Source organism: Aspergillus piperis, assembly GCF_003184755.1.
Source record: "Aspergillus piperis CBS 112811 unplaced genomic scaffold BO85scaffold_2, whole genome shotgun sequence".
In the NCBI taxonomy this organism is placed as follows: domain Eukaryota; kingdom Fungi; phylum Ascomycota; class Eurotiomycetes; order Eurotiales; family Aspergillaceae; genus Aspergillus; species Aspergillus piperis.
This window is the reverse complement of record NW_020291592.1, coordinates 97,966-115,546: the sequence shown is the minus strand read 5'-3', so window position 1 is coordinate 115,546 and position 17,581 is coordinate 97,966. Positions and strand designations below refer to the sequence as shown.

Here is a 17,581-nt window from a genome sequence, read left to right as displayed (position 1 = left end):
ACACAGGCTACTGTGGATATCTGGTAGATAGCACTCTTTCCAAGTGGAGCAGGGCTGATAGGCTACAGTAACTAGTAACGGTGTTGCCCAATGGCATTCATCTAACTGCCTCAAGCGATAGAAAAGGCGATGAGCAGACGGTCGATCGCAGTCTGGTGTCCGATGTAGATACCGTGAGGGCGGGCAGAGATTCTGGAAGTTTACTCCGAACAGGCGGTATCTCCGGGTGGGGTAGTCGGTGCTAATTTGGGCTTAAACGCCGACCCCGAGACCTTCAAAACATCCAATCAGGCTGAGCACATTCCGGCGGGTAAGCACGACATCGATTAGTGTCATCTAAAGGCGAGTCACCGCTCTGAAAGTAAATTACTTACTCTATTACTACTAGGCGTACGAGAATCCGCGGAAGCTGATCCTAGTTGTAGGATTTAATAAGACAACCAGAAACACTGTCAGATTGGAACAGCAGGCAGTTACATAATGATTTACCAGAAGTGTAAGCGACTACAATCCAAAGTCGGCCATTCCTCTGAGGCTGGACTGGGATGATCCGGCGAGTCCGGAGTTAACTCAAGTGAAACTACTACAGTAGTAGACTAGCACTGCGTAGATAAGCAGCCGTTCATTACATCATTGGTTATTGCCTCCGCCCACCTACTACTCTTCTCCAGTCTATCATCTCTGTCGGACTGTGCGCTTCTCAATCCCCGAACCGTTGATGGGACACTGTATGAATCTCGGAAATAGAAGGTTCAATGGACTTGTAAGACCGAGTAGAGTGATAGAATGGCAGTTATAGAGGATACTACTGCTTTCGGTCGAGAACCTTGGATCAACCCTGCCAAGCACCGTTACCACGAGGAAAGAGACCGAATTATGTCATAAGTTCGGAATACATCCCTCCCGTCTTGACTTTGACCAGAAAAGGTACAGGAGGACGGGAGGACAACTGCAACGCTTCAACTTATACCAACATCCACGCTTTATATACGGATTACAAAAGGGTTTGCATTCATCGCAACTGCACCAGGGAAAGGAAAAAGGGGGCCAAGCGCTTATGCCGCTTATCAGGCCGGGCAAAACGGTAACGCCCTTGTACGACTGCTTACTTAGCCTTGTATCTTTTCCGCAAAAGCTTGGGCCCCGATGCCTTTTAGTAAGCAACTTGCAGCTCACTAACGAATCAGTAGTTCTCTGTGGTTATCGCCCTCGACGAAACGTTCTTCCTTCACGATCGCAATCCTTCCTTGCGTGAAAAGGCAACCTCGGGGCTTTTCACTGCTTCTCCCTTTCCCCCCGTTGCATGTCCGAAAGGACGAGCGATCTAGTGGTTGGGATACTCACATTCGGGGAAAATGCTGGAAGGCAGTTCCCAAACGTTCCTGGGGGATTCCACCCCCGGATCCCTGCTATCGTCAAACCCGAACACAGCATTCCAGTCCCCCAAGTCGCAGCCCTTCTGTGGCGACGTCGAGGGCTGGGGCCCGATTAGCAAGTTCAGATTCGATTTGACGCCATGCTTTCTAGATGCCGGAGTGGCTGTCGTTGCAGCATGGGGTCTGCTTATGGGTACAGGTGCTGTGTGGTTCCTGCTTAAAAAGCGAATCCCTCAGCCTGTGTCGAAGAACTGGCATTTTTATGCCAAGCTGGTTAGTATCCTATCCCTTCCCCTATAGCATCCCTGTCTATGGACTGACCGGTGCCCATTGCCCCTATGCTTAGGTCGTTTTGTCCGCCTTAATCTTTGCTACTGCCCTACAGGCAGCCATTCAGGTCGAAACTTACCCGGATACCTGGTTTGCCGACTTTCAATTTTGGAGCTCAGTCCTTGTGCTTGCTTCTCTCGGCGTCATCTTTGCAGTGCAGTATCATGAGCACTGGCGCAGCAGGCAGCCCAACGGCGTCGTCTTGTTCTACTGGCTCTTCTTCACCATCGTCTACGGAATCAAATTGCGGTCGCTTGTGGCACGAAAGGCATATCAGGATCAGCTTCCATATTTCGTTACTTTCTCGGTGAGCTTGGGGCTGGCGCTCTTGGAATTCGCTCTAGAGTACTTGGTCCCCAAGAAACAGAGCGCCTACGATGCGTTGGGCGACGAGGATGAATGCCCTTATGAATATGCAGATATCTTCTCGGTCCTTACTTTCAGCTGGATGACCCCGATGATGAAATTCGGCTACAAGAACTTTTTGACCCAAGATGATCTCTGGAACCTCCGCCGTCGCGATACAACCGGCGTGACTGGGGCGACACTGAGGGAGAACTGGGAACATGAGCTGAAGAAGAGCAATCCTTCTCTATCGTTGGCTTTGATCAAATCATTCGGTGGCTCTTTCTTGCGTGGTGGAATAATCAAATGCGGAAGCGACACGCTGGCCTTCGTCCAGCCCCAGCTTCTGCGTCTGCTGATCAACTTCATCAATTCCTACCGGACCGACGAGCCTCAACCAGTCATTCGGGGTGTGGCCATAGCCCTCGCCATGTTTCTGGTGTCTGTATCGCAGACCATGTGTCTTCACCAATACTTCCAAAGGGCCTTTGACACCGGTATGCGCGTCAAGTCTGCTCTGACTGGCCTGATCTATGCGAAGTCACTGAGACTCTCAAGCGAGGGCCGCTCAACGAAGACAACTGGTGACATTGTCAATCATATGGCTGTCGATCAGCAGCGCTTGTCCGATCTCACCCAGTTCGGTGTTCAGCTATGGTCCGCGCCGTTCCAGATCACCCTCTGCATGCTCTCTCTCTATCAGCTTGTCGGATACAGCATGTTCGCGGGAATCGGTGTAATGCTACTCATGATTCCGTTGAACGGTGTGATAGCTCGGATGATGAAGAAGCTGCAGCTTATTCAGATGAAGAACAAGGATTCAAGATCACGACTGATGACGGAGATTTTGAACAACATCAAGAGTATCAAACTTTACGCATGGAATACAGCCTTCATGAACAAGCTCAGCCACATCCGTAATGACTTGGAATTGAACACGCTCCGCAAAATCGGTGCGACACAGTCCATTGCAAACTTTACCTGGCAGTCCACCCCCTTCCTTGTCTCTTGCTCCACATTCACTGTCTACGCCTTGACGCAAGACAAGCCTCTTACCACGGATGTGGTGTTTCCGGCCTTGACACTCTTCAATCTGCTTACTTTCCCGCTCTCTATCCTTCCAATGGTCATCACGGCTGTCATTGAGGCCTCGGTGGCTGTCAAGCGTCTAACGGATTATTTCACTGCAGAGGAATTGCAAACCGACGCTGTCAAGATTGAGGATACCGTTTCTCATATCGGCGACGAGTCTGTCAGGATCCAGGATGCTTCCTTCACATGGAACAGATACGAAGGCACGCACGTGATCGAAAACATCAGCTTCAGTGCCCGTAAGGGTGAGCTCAGCTGCATTGTTGGGAGAGTTGGAGCTGGTAAATCGTCTTTGCTTCAGTCATTGCTGGGTGATTTGTGGAGGACCGAAGGTGAAGTTGTTGTACGAGGTCGCATTGCCTATGTTGCCCAATCGCCCTGGGTCATGAACGCAAGCGTCCGTGAAAACATCGTTTTTGGTCATCGCTGGGACCCCCAATTCTACGACCTCACCGTCGAGGCATGTGCTTTGCTGGACGATTTCAAGAATCTGCCGGATGGTGATCAAACCGAAGTTGGTGAAAGAGGAATCTCACTGTCTGGAGGACAAAAGGCTCGGTTGACCCTCGCTAGAGCTGTCTATGCTCGTGCCGACATTTACCTTCTCGATGATGTGCTCTCTGCAGTCGATCAACATGTGGGAAGACATCTCATCAACAGGGTTCTTGGTCAAAACGGTATCCTGAGCACCAAAACTAGGATCCTTGCGACAAATGCTATTCCTGTTTTGAAGGAGGCTGATTACATCGGCCTGCTGCGCAACAAGACCATTATCGAGAGCGGAACCTATGAACAATTGCTGGCTATGAAGGGTGAGGTCGCGAACCTGGTTCGTACCACGATGAACGACTCGGACGACGACGAAGAGTCTGGCACTGATAGCCGTGACCTAGCGAGCCCTGAAAGCTCGGAATCTGCCACTGTAATCGACAACGCGGAGTCTGACTCGGATCCCGAGGATGCTGAGCGAGAAATCGGTGCCCTTGCTCCAATTAGGGCTGCTGGTGGTAGAAGAACAAGCACTGTAACTCTGCGGCGTGCGAGCACTGCCAGCTGGAAGGGCCCTAGGCGGAAGCTAGGGGACGAAGAAAATGTCCTGAAGAGCAAGCAAACCCAAGAGACATCGCAGCAAGGCAAAGTCAAGTGGAGTGTTTATGGAGAGTACGCTAAGAACAGTAACATCGTTGCCGTTTGCTTCTACCTGGTCGCCCTCCTGGGAGCCCAGACTGCGCAGGTCTTAGGCAGTTTTTGGCTTAAGCACTGGTCTGAAGTTACCGAAGCTCAGCCAGGTGTGCCTGTCGGCAAATACATTGGTATCTACTTGGCCTTTGGTTTGGGATCATCCCTTCTGGTCATCCTTCAGAATTTGATCTTGTGGATTTTCTGTTCTATTGAGGTATGCTGGATTTCCCGTAACCTAAGATGCCTCCAAATCAATTGCTTAACCATATGCTAGGCTTCCCGCAAACTTCATGAACGCATGGCATTCGCCATTTTCCGTTCTCCCATGAGCTTCTTCGAGACAACACCATCCGGCCGAATTCTTAACCGATTCTCTAGGTGAGTTCTTTTCCTGGTATCATCGAGATATGACATTTGATCGAGGAAGGCTAACTTTACTTGGTCAGCGACGTCTATCGCATTGATGAAGTGCTTGCGCGGACTTTCAACATGGTGAGTTTGAGATTCTCTTATGATTGGCTACTGTCGCTTACATCTGCATAGCTCTTCGGAAACTCTGCCAAAGCCATTTTCACCATGATTGTTATCGCATCCTCAACCCCGGCGTTCCTCATTCTGGTGGTTCCCTTGAGCTACGTATACTTCAGCTACCAAAAGTACTACCTCCGCACATCGCGTGAACTGAAGCGCTTGGACAGCGTTACGCGCAGTCCTATCTATGCTCATTTCCAGGAGTCTCTGGGGGGCATTTCGACGATTCGTGCCTATAGACAGGAAGAGCGATTTACTCTGGAGAACGAGTGGCGAATGGATGCGAATGTGCGTGCATACTTTCCATCCATCAGTGCCAACCGTTGGCTGGCTGTGCGTCTCGAGTTCATTGGCTCTGTAATCATCCTGGCTTCCGCGGTACTTTCTATCGTTTCCGTAGCGACCGGCAGTGGGATATCTGCTGGCATGGTTGGTCTAGCCATGTCCTACGCTCTACAGATTACCCAATCCCTGAACTGGATCGTCCGCCAGACGGTCGAGGTTGAGACCAACATCGTGTCGGTTGAGCGTGTACTAGAGTACGCAAGCCTGCCCAGCGAGGCACCAGAGGTGATTTTCAAGCATCGTCCTGCTATTGGCTGGCCAGCGCAAGGCGCGGTATCGTTCAACAACTACAGCACACGTTACCGCCCAGGGCTTGATCTCGTGCTCAAAGATATCAATCTTGATATCAAGCCCCACGAGAAGATCGGCGTGGTTGGTCGCACAGGTGCAGGCAAGAGTTCACTGACTCTGGCACTGTTCCGCATTATCGAACCAGATAATGGCAGCATCAGGTAAGGACTGCTGCCCGACGTTATTCCATCGTGGCGAAATAGGTTCAAAGGCTAACGCTGTGTGTAGCATCGACGGACTGAACGTGTCGACCATTGGTCTTTTCGACCTGCGGGGCCGCCTTGCCATCATTCCTCAAGATCCGGCCATGTTTGAAGGAACCGTACGGGATAATTTGGACCCACGACATGTGCATGATGACACCGAACTCTGGAGCGTGCTTGGTACGTTGGGCTACATTGCATACGAACGCTAAGCGTGATTAATTAACTGACCTGTGATTGCTGCAGAACATGCGCGACTTAAAGATCACATCGCGCAAATGGACGGTCAGTTGGATGCCCAAATTCAGGAAGGAGGTAAGCATGTGGCTGGTTTTGGCCTCTCTCTCGTGCATTCTGCGCGGTTTTTACCACATTAAGGATCTGGATTAACCTAGTTATTGGCAGGATCCAATCTCAGTCAAGGGCAGCGACAGCTGGTTTCCCTGGCGCGAGCGCTGTTGACGCCTAGTAATATTCTCGTGCTGGACGAGGCAACGGTACGTGGCCAATCGCATTGCAATTTGGTTGTTTCATTACTTTACCCCCGTTTTTCTTTCATTTCGCCTCCAAACTTACAGTTAGCTTTAGGCGGCAGTGGATGTGGAAACGGACGCATTGCTGCAACGCACGTTGCGCAGCAGCATTTTCCAAGACCGGACGATCATCACTATCGCACATCGTATCAATACCATTATCGATTCTGATCGAATCGTGGTGCTCGACAAGGGCCGGGTGGTCGAGTTCGACACGCCTGCGGAGCTGATCAAGCGCGAAGGCCGGTTTTATGAGCTGGTCAAAGAGGCCGGACTCCTTGACAGCAGCGACGGGCCTGGAGTTACGCAACAATCCTAGCGCTTATGACGAACATGGCGCTTCCAAGATGGCCGGAAGGGTAGCCTGTCTGGTTTCAGGCCGATCCCTCGCCCCCGACATGACTCACTGGGCTGCGTTATGAGACTGCGTACCATGCGTACCCCGTGGAACAGGCCCGGCTTTGTCTGTACTTCGTACATAGACAGAGCTATTGTTCGAGCGCTGCATGGGGGTCCATAGCAAGTCTGTGCGTCTGATTGGGACGCAAAGTGAGGACGTTTAAAAAATAAAAAAGTTGAAAGGAAAAAAAAGGGGGTGTGGGAGGGGTGTCGGTATTGCACCGCGGAACCAGGTATTCGATTCGAGCGTGGAATCATACGAGATGTGATTAGCGATTCCGGATTGCTCGGAGGTGTTTTGTCTGTCTGGGTCTAGATAGGAAGTGGAGGTCTGTTCTGTCAGGGTGTGACTAAAAAAAGTATGATCTTGCTGGAATATACGCACACACACACATAGTATTATATATATTGGCGTTTTGATTTGGTAAACCATCCGAAGTCGTAGCAAATATTGAACTTGCATCAACCTCAACTGCCGTACACTATCAACCCTCTCCTTAAACTACTTAGTAGCAGTAACCCTTCTTACCCCTCAAACCCACCACACCCTGCTCTTTTCTTTTCCACGCGCAAAGCGACAAAAGAAAAAGAAAAAAAAGAGGAGAAGAATCAGCACCATGAACAATAGTAGCGGTGTAGAAAAAAGGGCAGGCACCTGCCAGACAGAAAACCCGGACTCTGCAGGATGCATTGCATGGCATGCATGTACTAGCGCCACACACACCACAGAACAAACAACTGGACTTGCTCTGCGTTCTGCTGACTGATAGCCATTCCCGCCAATCTTATAGCAGCGTGGATGCAGTCATGTTATTATTGTGGTTATTGGTGTCACGATGCTGGATGTGATGTGATGTGATGCTGATGCTGATGAAGTCAGTCAGTCAGTCAGTCACTACGGAGTTATGGACTAGTAGGGATGGGATCAGGTTTCGGGACTAGTATAGTATAGTATAGTATAGTAAAGTAAAGTATAGTAGAATATATGTGATGGAACTAGGTAGGTAGGTATCTTTACGTGGTTTGTTAAAGGTGTACTTACTATGTATGGTACTATGTGAAAGCCTCGCCCTTCTGGGTATCCCATTTGGAAGGTTAATTAGTAGTAGTAGCAGTAGCAGTAGTAAGTAGTTGATTGTATTCAAATTGTTGTTTGAATGTATGTATGTGTGTAAGTAATAACTTACTTACTTACGTGTTTCTCTCTACTCTTTCTGTATGGTATAAATACAAACACCGCAGGCAGGCAGATATTGAGTGATTGAAAGTATTGATAGTATTTGCAAGATAGATTGAAAACGACCGTATTAACTACTACTAGTTGTAGTAGGAAAGTACCGGTTCTTTCTGTTCAAGTACTTTGGATCGTTTATACCTTACTTAGTAACTAGTACTATTATATATGATGACATCTGCTACGTGGTATCACTCACTCACTTCATCTTCATAGTTAAGCGAAGCCCGCCCTGATGAAGCTTTGCATGAGGTGGCGTCGTTACTGTGTCCTGGCCAGGGTTTTTTTTTATCTGATCTGAATTGACGGTGAGATAGATACACGATGGTGCTTGAGTTGCTCGTGCTCGTGCTTGGGCTCCTCCTCCTCGTGGGTGTGTCATTGGGAGATATGTATATATGTGGTATTGGAAGTTCGATGGTGGCGTTCGAAGCTGGCTGGCGGTTTGTCTGGATACGAGTGTGAATATACTTACGGTCAGTACTAGGTGGTGGTAGTAGTAGTAGTAGTAGTAGTAGTAGTAGTAGTAGTAGTAGTAGTAGTAGTAGTAGTAGTAGTAGTAGTAGTAGTAGTAGTAGTAGTAGTAGTAGGTATGCCAGCACGTTCATGGACCAGATAGAGTTTGTTTGTTGAGGCCTGATATGATCGTGTATAGTAGCAGCATATTATGCGTTACTACCTTGATCTGGTTCTCATGTCATGAGATACTTATCATTTAATACTACTGCTGATGTGAGGATGGAGCGGGATAAATATATATTCATATATATACATCTATTTATATATATCCCGTTACTTGCTCAAGTATATAAGTAACATAAGTTATATTGTCTTCAACTAGTATTTCGTTCATTTCGAAGAAAAGTATATATTAACACACACACACATATATATATATCACCACAGAAAAGCCCGATACTCTTAATATCTACGAAAACCACAGACCAAAATCAAAATGTACAAGTGACCACCAACCCAACCCACCCCCGAAGTCTAGAATAACCAAGTACTAACTAATTGACAACTACTACGTAGTACCTACCTACTTACTGCTGCAAGCATTGACTGACTGACTGACTGACTGACTAACAACCCACTGCGATAAGCGAATCACTTAGTTACCTACTTAGTTGTCCATGGGGGCAAAAAAAATGAGGGGTTCCCAAACTGGCGGTGAGAAATAACAGCAGAGAAATCCAAGAGGTTCTTAGATATTCCACAGTACACTACATACGTACTTCGAAGAACCCAAAGAACAACGAATAGTCAACTAGTTCCAGGTACCTGACTAACCTGGCCTAACTAACTAACTGACCAACTGACTTACCGAGGGAGGAGAAGCGGGCGGAGCTGAACACCCTTTTAGTTTTGGTTTGGTGTTGTTGTTTCGGTTGCCGCTGGCTAGCTGCTGGGGCTTTTCTGCACTGCCACAGATATACGTACGTACTGTACTACTACTCTACTCAGATAACGGGAGTATGTGAGGGCTGATAGCGAGTATCTTTTTAGCCTGAATTGATGGATTGGGGGGCGAGTGGCGGATATGCGCTTTTCAGCTTGACGGTCTTGCTGAAGAGTATTACTAGGTTTCTTGGGTGAGTGATTGTGGCGGCGCTTAATTGGCGCCTTGACGATGTGTCTGCATATTTCCAGGTTTCATAATTAGGCAGTTTACTTCGCTGTGTCTACGTGGTTGGAAGAGAGAAGCCTGGCATATTGTTGAGCCTGTGTACCCCACTACTTAGGACAGGCATTGGGGATTACCATAGGTCGGGGCTTGTGCGGACATTTGTCGAGTACAAAGTCCTATCTGTATGCGCTCTACTGTAAGTGACATGATAAGCTAGCTTGCTGGAGGACCGTGAAAGAAAGTTACCCTCCTTGCTTCGCGCATCGTCATCATCATCGTCGTCGTCGTCGCGATTAGTCGATGAGGTTACGGAGTACTGGCGCGCGATCGATCGATTAGCCTTCTTCAGAACTCCTGCCTAGTCTAGATACCGATCGCAATCGTAGAAAAAGGGAGGGAGGGGGAGTGTGGCAATCAGACCCTTCCAGGGAAGTTTAGTATCGCGGCGAGAAGGCCGTCTCTAGCCACAACCAACTCCGCGAAATAAACTCCAGGAAAACTGAGCTACCAAAGCATATCTCAATTGGTAAACTTTCGCGGAAGTCCCTTCAGATCTGAGGGGGTTGGAAGGCAAGCAGCAGGGTGGGCACGGTGATTTGTTCCGGGGTTTGACTGCGCCAATGAGTGCACGCCCCCTATTGACGCGAGAGGGGGAAGCGCTGCGATAGTTAAGCTAGCTGCTGGTTAGACGAGGGCGGATCTGAGATGATGATGATGATGATGACGATGACGATGATGTTCTGCATGGGCCAAGTGCCGCGCCGCTTGCTGGACCTGGTCGTCGGGTCGAGGGATCGCGGAACTCAGCTCATGGCGCGATCCACAGGATGACCACTTTGAGCGGCGTGCATGGGAATCGAACGAACGGATTGGATGGTAGTTCGCTTTGGGTCGTGGGACGGGCAAGTTCGTTTCGAGACTTGTACCTCAAAAGGGGAAGGGAAGGAGGTCTAGTTTTTCGGATCGACTGGTTATTGAGTGGTCGCGGGATTTGGGTGTGGCGACGGGGCACAGGTGTCTAGACTATGAGGATTGTGTTTAAATTGGAGTTAGTGGAAAGTCAGTGAGAGAGCTAGCTAGTTAGCCAAGCGATAAGCGAGAATGGTGTTGGATTGAAAGGAATTGGGAGGAGGGGAATTAAATTGGTATCTTAACCGAGAAAATAATTGACTATAGTCAAACATTGTGTTCCGAGATATTTGACAGCTGTGGGTGGCTAGCTAAGTAAGTAATTGGGGGTGAGCGCTTGACAGCGGCTATACACTCATGGCAGACCAGGATGACGGCTGTGTAAATATAGTAAGAGTGAGTAAGGAGTAGTAGGAATAGACCAAAGAGAGACAGTGGCTGGCCGCAATGGGCTCAACGCTCAGGCCGTTAGAACTATCTATGGAGACTCAGTCAACTTCCCCGAGACGCCAACCATGGTTCAGCAGTCGACGGTGGGCGGAGTTCCCGACGAGTCGACCCAAGAAGTCCAGACGAATTACGGATTCATCTTGAACATTCTCGACGCCATGGGAAGGGAAGTTGTCTGCAGGGACAACAGTAGGTGTGGATAGAGCCACAGGCTTGTTGTGCGTTGTGTAAGGATTCATTCTGTTTTTCGTTTTTTCCTCCCGTTTTCGACGGGGCCAGACAATTACATTGTCCAGGATATCCCTACCGGAGAGCATCCACCGGGAATGGAGCTTGACAGCTGGCCATGGCTCATTTGTCCAACCCGCCCCGCGGGTTACTTACTATCCAGGTTTTGTAGTGGTGGTTTGTTGACACGCCCGTCTGTGGTGGTCGTTGTGTTGCGTTGTGTGTTCTTTCAGGGTTTGGGGCTTCGCTTAGTAGACGAAGCTGTGATAATGATACTAAAGTACTCCGTAAAATTATATACGAAATACTCCGTATGCAGTGCAATATTGGAGATGTGGAGTATACACTAAGTTGTGGTACGTATGTTAATATCTCTTCTCCTAGGTATAGTAATCAATTTATTACAACTCTGAGTAAAGCGATTAGAGACCATACTCATACTCATTTAAGCAGCATCACGTAATTGAATAAGGGTATTAATTGAAATTATTTCCTGACAGATTGACTGACAGTAACTGACTACCTGAATAGTTGGTTAACTAACTAGGTAGTAACCTTCAACTGATCGCCAATTATCCTCCTCATCAGCATCATCCTTTGGCTCGTTGCAGATCTCCCCGAATCCCCAAATTCAATCCCCGAATTCCCCTGACCCGGATGCCAATTGCCCAAGCAAGCAATATCTCCGTGCCCAGCGAGGCCCTCATCATCCATCAGCACTTAGTTAGTTAGCACGAAGGAAGGGAAATGAACTAGATGGATAATAATAAAGTAACCATGTTAGGTACACCACAATAATACTCGCTATTATTATAAGCACCCACCGACGAAATGTAGTCATCATAGTAGTATTCCGGGATACACCCCATACCCAGAACCCGCGCCCGCCAGCCACAATCATCATTTTGCTGCAGCACGCACAAAACAAATCATAGTATCCTTCTATCTGTCGGTCAATTCTTCCTTCCCGGCCATTTATCTAAGGTACGAACCAGGAACCCCGGTGTTAGTTTGCTGCATAGGACTTTGGGTCCCAGGAAATGAACCCTGTGGATCCCAGAGAACCCTGTCTTCTGTCTCCTTAGTGTAAGTTGTTCTTGTCTCGCCTCAAGGAACATGATCCGCTCCGTTCGTTTGTCAGCGCCCACACACGCAACCTATCGCACCCCTGCTGGTGGGTGTGATTGTCGCTCGAAATGGAGAAAAGGTACGGATGGCCAAGAGGGGGTTATCTGAAACGGATCAACTGGGAGATGGAACTGTCGGCCGAAGTGGTTCTCCGTACCTGCCGGATGTATACAGTAGTATCTTTCCGTGGATTTTGCGGTGTTTGAGTGATCGGTGTTTGAGTACTACTTCAAGACAAACATATTGCGTCAAGTTGATAGGATAGTAAAGATTCTTCCAAACGCGGTACACCCTAGATAGCTAGGTTAGAAAGTACTAGTAAGCATTTAGCGATTGACCAATATTCAAGAGTAATTCCTGATTTCATCAAGCGGGATTGTTCATCATCGCAAGCTTGAGCACCTGGCACAAAAGGTCTAGTACTCCGTAGGTACTTTCCAACTGCGACCATTGAATGACAGAATGGCTCATGGCGGGGAATTGGCCCCTGCGGATTCATTATCCGAAAGCAACCGCGCTCCCGGACAAATAGTCGGTCAAGTTTCAGCTCCTCCTCTTCCTTAACTAAACCCGGGATTTAATTGTTGACGTGCACAATGAGTGGTCGTTGTCCTTAGTTACGTAGACTATCTAGTGCATAGCTCCGAACAAAAGCGAGCGAGGCAGCAAGCGGACGGGACGACCGATGTACTAATGATCTTTTGAAATCCCTGCGTAGATTGGCGCATCAGTCAATCGGATCCGTCGTTAGTGCTGCACCAGTAATGTGTGGGCATCGCGATCGGAGGGGGTTGTGCGAATCCCATCGCCGGGGATATTTTTTCCAGCGAATCTTACGCGGTTGATCTGATTTGAGAAAACCGGATATACCTAAGGGTGTACTCCGTACACAAGTGTAAGTGTGTGTGTGTGTTAAATTGCTTACGCGTGTGGGTATTAGTAAGGGTGGAGGAGATTGACGAGGCCGGCAATAGATCGGGGGGGGGGGTTGGGAATGGTGCTCGTTGCGAGATAAATCAGATGATGAGGCAGTAGTTTGTTCCAGACGCCGCGCGGATGCCTCAGATCGAACATCCCTGCTGTTTCTGATTGCCAGGACATGATCGGGGCATGCGTGTGGGGGTTTGACGTTGAGTACTACCTACATAACTGCACACTTACTGTAGATGTTGGTGACGGTGGTGGTGATGATTGATCATGATGAGAGACAGGTAAAGCATGCAAGTCCCTCTGATCGGTCGGTCATAATCCGGCGGCAATCATTCTGTACTTACTCCATAGATGGCCAGTGTCCATTTCGGGCACCGTACAGTGCGAACCAAATAGGCAAAGTGTGATATTCATGATCAGCAACTTCCACCGTGCATCCAGTTACCTGGGTCATCCCTACACGATTTCCCACCCGATTGGCATGATTGGGCTCTCATTCGTCGAGAAGGTCTTGGGAACGAATCCATCAGGATGATTCTGACCAGTCCAGGTGAGCAGGAGGACTCCACTGTGCGAGGAGAGAGTGGGTAGGCCGTGCCCAGCCTGTAAGTAAGTCAACTGCTGTATGATGGCTGCAGCAATGGGTCCACATCCCGGAAAACCATGTTGACATCTCGGCCACTCATCAGCCTGGGACAGGGATCCCCTGAGAAAGATAGGTTCGGGACTAACGAACAGCTGCAGATGGTCTTCCGCCCACGCGAGTCATTGGAGGATCCATCCGGCCCGGACTGGTTGGATCATTGATCCTACCAATTACAGCCTAGTAGGGTCTCTTCATCTCTGTTTTGAAACACGAAGTCTCCAAAGTCAATTACTTAGGCTTCCAAGGCGTGGCGCCAAACACATGGCGTACGCCTCATGGGGAGAGTTGCAGAATGCTATGGCCAGAGGAGTATCTACCCAGCTAGATGCGAAACAATCCAATCGGCGAGTTTTCGATCGGGGCCGATTTGAGAAAATGTGGGCGTGGCTGGTTAGTACTTCGTCGTAGTGCCAACGGAACCACGGATTGACAAGATAAACCCGGCAAAACGACTCGTCGATAATGACAGTCCTAGTACTACTACTACCAGAAGTCGTTTTTGGTGGGGAAAGGACTGGGATCATGGTAGTTTCCTCAACATCCACAGCCCTGCACCTGTTCTTTTCCGGGCACGACAGGCCTACCCAGATAGGAAATGCTAGCCCTCGGATGACATAGGTCTTATGCCACCGCGATTGGTCTAGTCGGAATAGCACAATTACTATGCCTGGCGTGTAGGAGCTATGATATAGTTCAAGCGACTATGTCGGCGGTTCCATGGTTCAGAAGGGTCTTCCGGCAGATACCCGCAACCTTGAACGATGAGTTGTACACACTGCGACTAGACCCAGGTAGGCAGGTCAGACACCTTCCACACCTTGATCCGTGGGAGACATCCGAAATTCAAAATCGAACCTGTGCACGGGGTTTATCGGTCCTCAGATGACCACGCTCATCTTATTGCTCTCGTTGCCATGCCCCTCGCGCGAGGATCTTTCCGGCGCAGGAGAAGAAACACCAAAATAAACTAGGTTAGAATAAAATGAAATCATAATTTATGTAGGAACACTTGGGGGTGTAACCCGGTGTGCTGCATGCAACAGGTACTATCGTCACTGTCAAGCTCACTCAGTATGGCTTGCTGAGGATTTACCCCACAGCTTACTTCAGTTAGTAGTAGTAGTGACAAGGTTGTCTGCTCTTGTAAGGGCAAATGACAGCCGCCCTTTTCTCAAGCAACTCTCATAGGATTCCCGGGATCGGATAATATTCCATAACGTTTTCTGTCATCCCACTTTTATTTTTATTTTTTTTTATTTTTTTCCCTTGTGTAACGGTGTTTTTCTTTCTTTCCTTTTTCCTTCCCTTCCATAATAGACCTACAGTAGTGATGTTGTACAACATTCGGCAGTACAGCGGATCAATCTACCGATGAGGGTCCGGCCGGGCCTTCCCGTGATGGAATTGTCATCATCTCCATAATCACCACTTCTTACCTAGTTACCTACCACTTTGCCTGCAGTTGCTCTGCAGAGGCTCGGCCCGGTCGGGAGATATGCCTCAAACAAAGATGATCTATGAGACATCAACTGCGAGTAACCTGGAGATGGGGGGGAATATGGCGACTCACGATACTTCGATCTCATTTTCGATCATCCGCAGAGGGTAATGATTGCGATTTGCCCCTCCCCTTCCCGCCTCCCTATGACCTGTAATGCCCGTGCAAAGAAAATGGTACGCGGCGTGCCAGGAATCGTGTAAACCGACTTTTTCATTTCCAAATAGGACAATCGATTGTGAGCTTGTTGAAACACTGGCAGAAAAGTTTAAGCACTGCTAGTAGCTATCTAATCCAGGAAGAAGAATGAAGGGAGGTGGCGTATGCACTCAAAATTACCATTCGGCTGGTTTGGGGCCATGATATCTAGGTGCTTTTGTGCGTGGACCACACTATACTCATAGTAAGTAGTATTGATAGATAGTTGGTGATCTAAATCGTAGGATGTATCATTACTTTCTTCCTATGCCTGGAACTTACACTTCCACTCTTCCCCCCTGAAACATCGATCTTGGACTAGGATTACGTCGCGAATCATGGTGTGGCATTTGTACTTTAATCTCACAGAGCCTGAGGTGCTTTGGGTGTCATAAGATAAGTTGTTCAGCGCTCAGGCCGTGGGCGTAGCAAGGATTCTATCCCATCAACCTGGCCCATGGTACACACCGGTCTTGGGATGGGGGTTAAGGTTCCCGGAAGCGATTAGCGTTAAGCGAAATGGAGGGGGGAGTGGCGGGAAGGGAAGGGAGCTGAAGCTGCTCGAAAGAAAGTCCTTGGCTGTTTTTCCAAAAGACCGATGGGAGGGAGTATTCTAGTAGTACTACTAAGTACTACAGCGTAAATCCGTAATACCATTTATGTGGCAGCTTTCAGGGACCCTTAGTTTCTTCTCAAACGGTTCTGCAACTTGTCAAGCATTCGTCAGGTCTGGCAGCGGTTGTTTTGCGACACTACTAACTACTGTAGTAGTAATACCCGAATTACTAACCACCATGTCTATATATAAACAGCCTGTAAGAAGTAGACGCCCTGGTCACGTCTCGGTCCCCCGGAAACAGGATCGGTTCTTGGAAGATCAAGAACGATTGCAGGACGAACCTCCAATAATCACGCACGATCTCTCGAGCAAGGGAAAACAAATGGCTATCAGCGAGGCGGGGGAAAAGGAATCGATCGGTTCGAGTGGAGTCTGGACCGGCCTTGGGCTGATTGATAGATTTGTGCTGACAGCAAGTTGGTTGTTGTACTTTTAGGGGGAAGTGACAACAATAACAACAATACATACGTACTTCGTATAGAAGGAAGCAATGGCAGGGATTTGCTTGCTGTCAGCCTACGAGGGCTTTTTGACGGCCGATCCTTATAGTTGCTTTTTCCATGACGAGCGTTGGGACCTTCAACCCGCCCTCCCCGGGCCGCGCCCCCGCCCTGTTTGGAGTTGCGCTTGGTGAATGGCTGATGATGATAGACAATCAGGTGGTTTATTATTTTTTGGCCTATATTGGCAGTATTTTGTTCGGGGATATTACAATACCATGAGAGTTGAGCGAAACGAAGCACAATTCTCATCTACCGAGCGATACGTACAGGACCGGGAGGTTGTTTGATCAAAGCGCGTTCATTACCCAGGGGAGCCACTAACCGAGAGAGTAGCGAGCTAGTAAATAAGTATTTGGTGAGTTGAGCACAGGCTGACAGACAGACAAACAGACAATCATCTCGTTTCCGAAAGGAACCAGGGGGTAACAAAGTACGGGGTTTGATTTCGGGTGGGGGCCCTTCTATACGGCCCTTACCCTTTAGCGGTATTAGTTCGGTCCCAAATCCTCAATGATGGGTTCTAGTTCAAGACACCAAGTGGGCTGGGCACCTTTTTGACGGATTTTCCTTTGTACGAATATACTATTTTGTTTGTCTATCATGGCGCTACCCCTCGCTAGATATTATTATTTGCTGGACGTCCTTGAAGGCCGTCGCCCACTTACTTGCTTTGTAAGGAGGGACCATGACGTAGCATTTCAGTTGTTTCTGTTCCATCATCAGCCTTGGAATTCACGCCGCGGGACAAGCATCGGCTGCAAGGTTTCCTCATTCATTCTTGCATTGCAGCAAAACGTTGTCATGAGACTACTTGATAGGAGCCACTTCTAGTATAATTACCTACTTACTACTGTATATACATGTGTAAACTGGTCTGTCCATTAGGTATCATATGTAAGTGGCATGTCCATATGTTCACGACGAGTATCTTCTTCAGGTATCGCTGGACCCACCGCACAGTCCCTCCCCCCTCCCCTCCCC

The 17,581-nt window shown here is 48.6% G+C and overlaps 2 protein-coding genes across 2 annotated transcripts; one reads left to right on the top strand and one right to left on the bottom strand.

Annotated features, from left to right (window-relative positions):
* The first annotated feature begins 1,231 nt into the window (after nucleotides 1–1,231).
* Nucleotides 1,232–6,667, top strand: BO85DRAFT_107013 (ATP-binding cassette glutathione S-conjugate transporter YCF1). Its single transcript, XM_025653828.1, has 9 exons — nucleotides 1,232–1,649; nucleotides 1,723–4,539; nucleotides 4,600–4,703; nucleotides 4,772–4,817; nucleotides 4,869–5,653; nucleotides 5,721–5,875; nucleotides 5,942–6,010; nucleotides 6,101–6,192; nucleotides 6,284–6,667. Exons 1-9 carry the CDS (start codon nucleotides 1,356–1,358, stop codon nucleotides 6,545–6,547), a joined length of 4,626 nt encoding a protein of 1,541 aa, XP_025519445.1. The 5' UTR covers nucleotides 1,232–1,355; the 3' UTR covers nucleotides 6,548–6,667.
* Nucleotides 6,668–7,459: 792 nt separating this feature from the next.
* Nucleotides 7,460–7,720, bottom strand: BO85DRAFT_444954 (uncharacterized protein). The gene has a single exon (XM_025659150.1). It carries the CDS (start codon nucleotides 7,712–7,714, stop codon nucleotides 7,553–7,555), a length of 162 nt encoding a protein of 53 aa, XP_025519444.1. The 5' UTR covers nucleotides 7,715–7,720; the 3' UTR covers nucleotides 7,460–7,552.
* Between the last annotated feature and the right edge of the window lie 9,861 nt (nucleotides 7,721–17,581).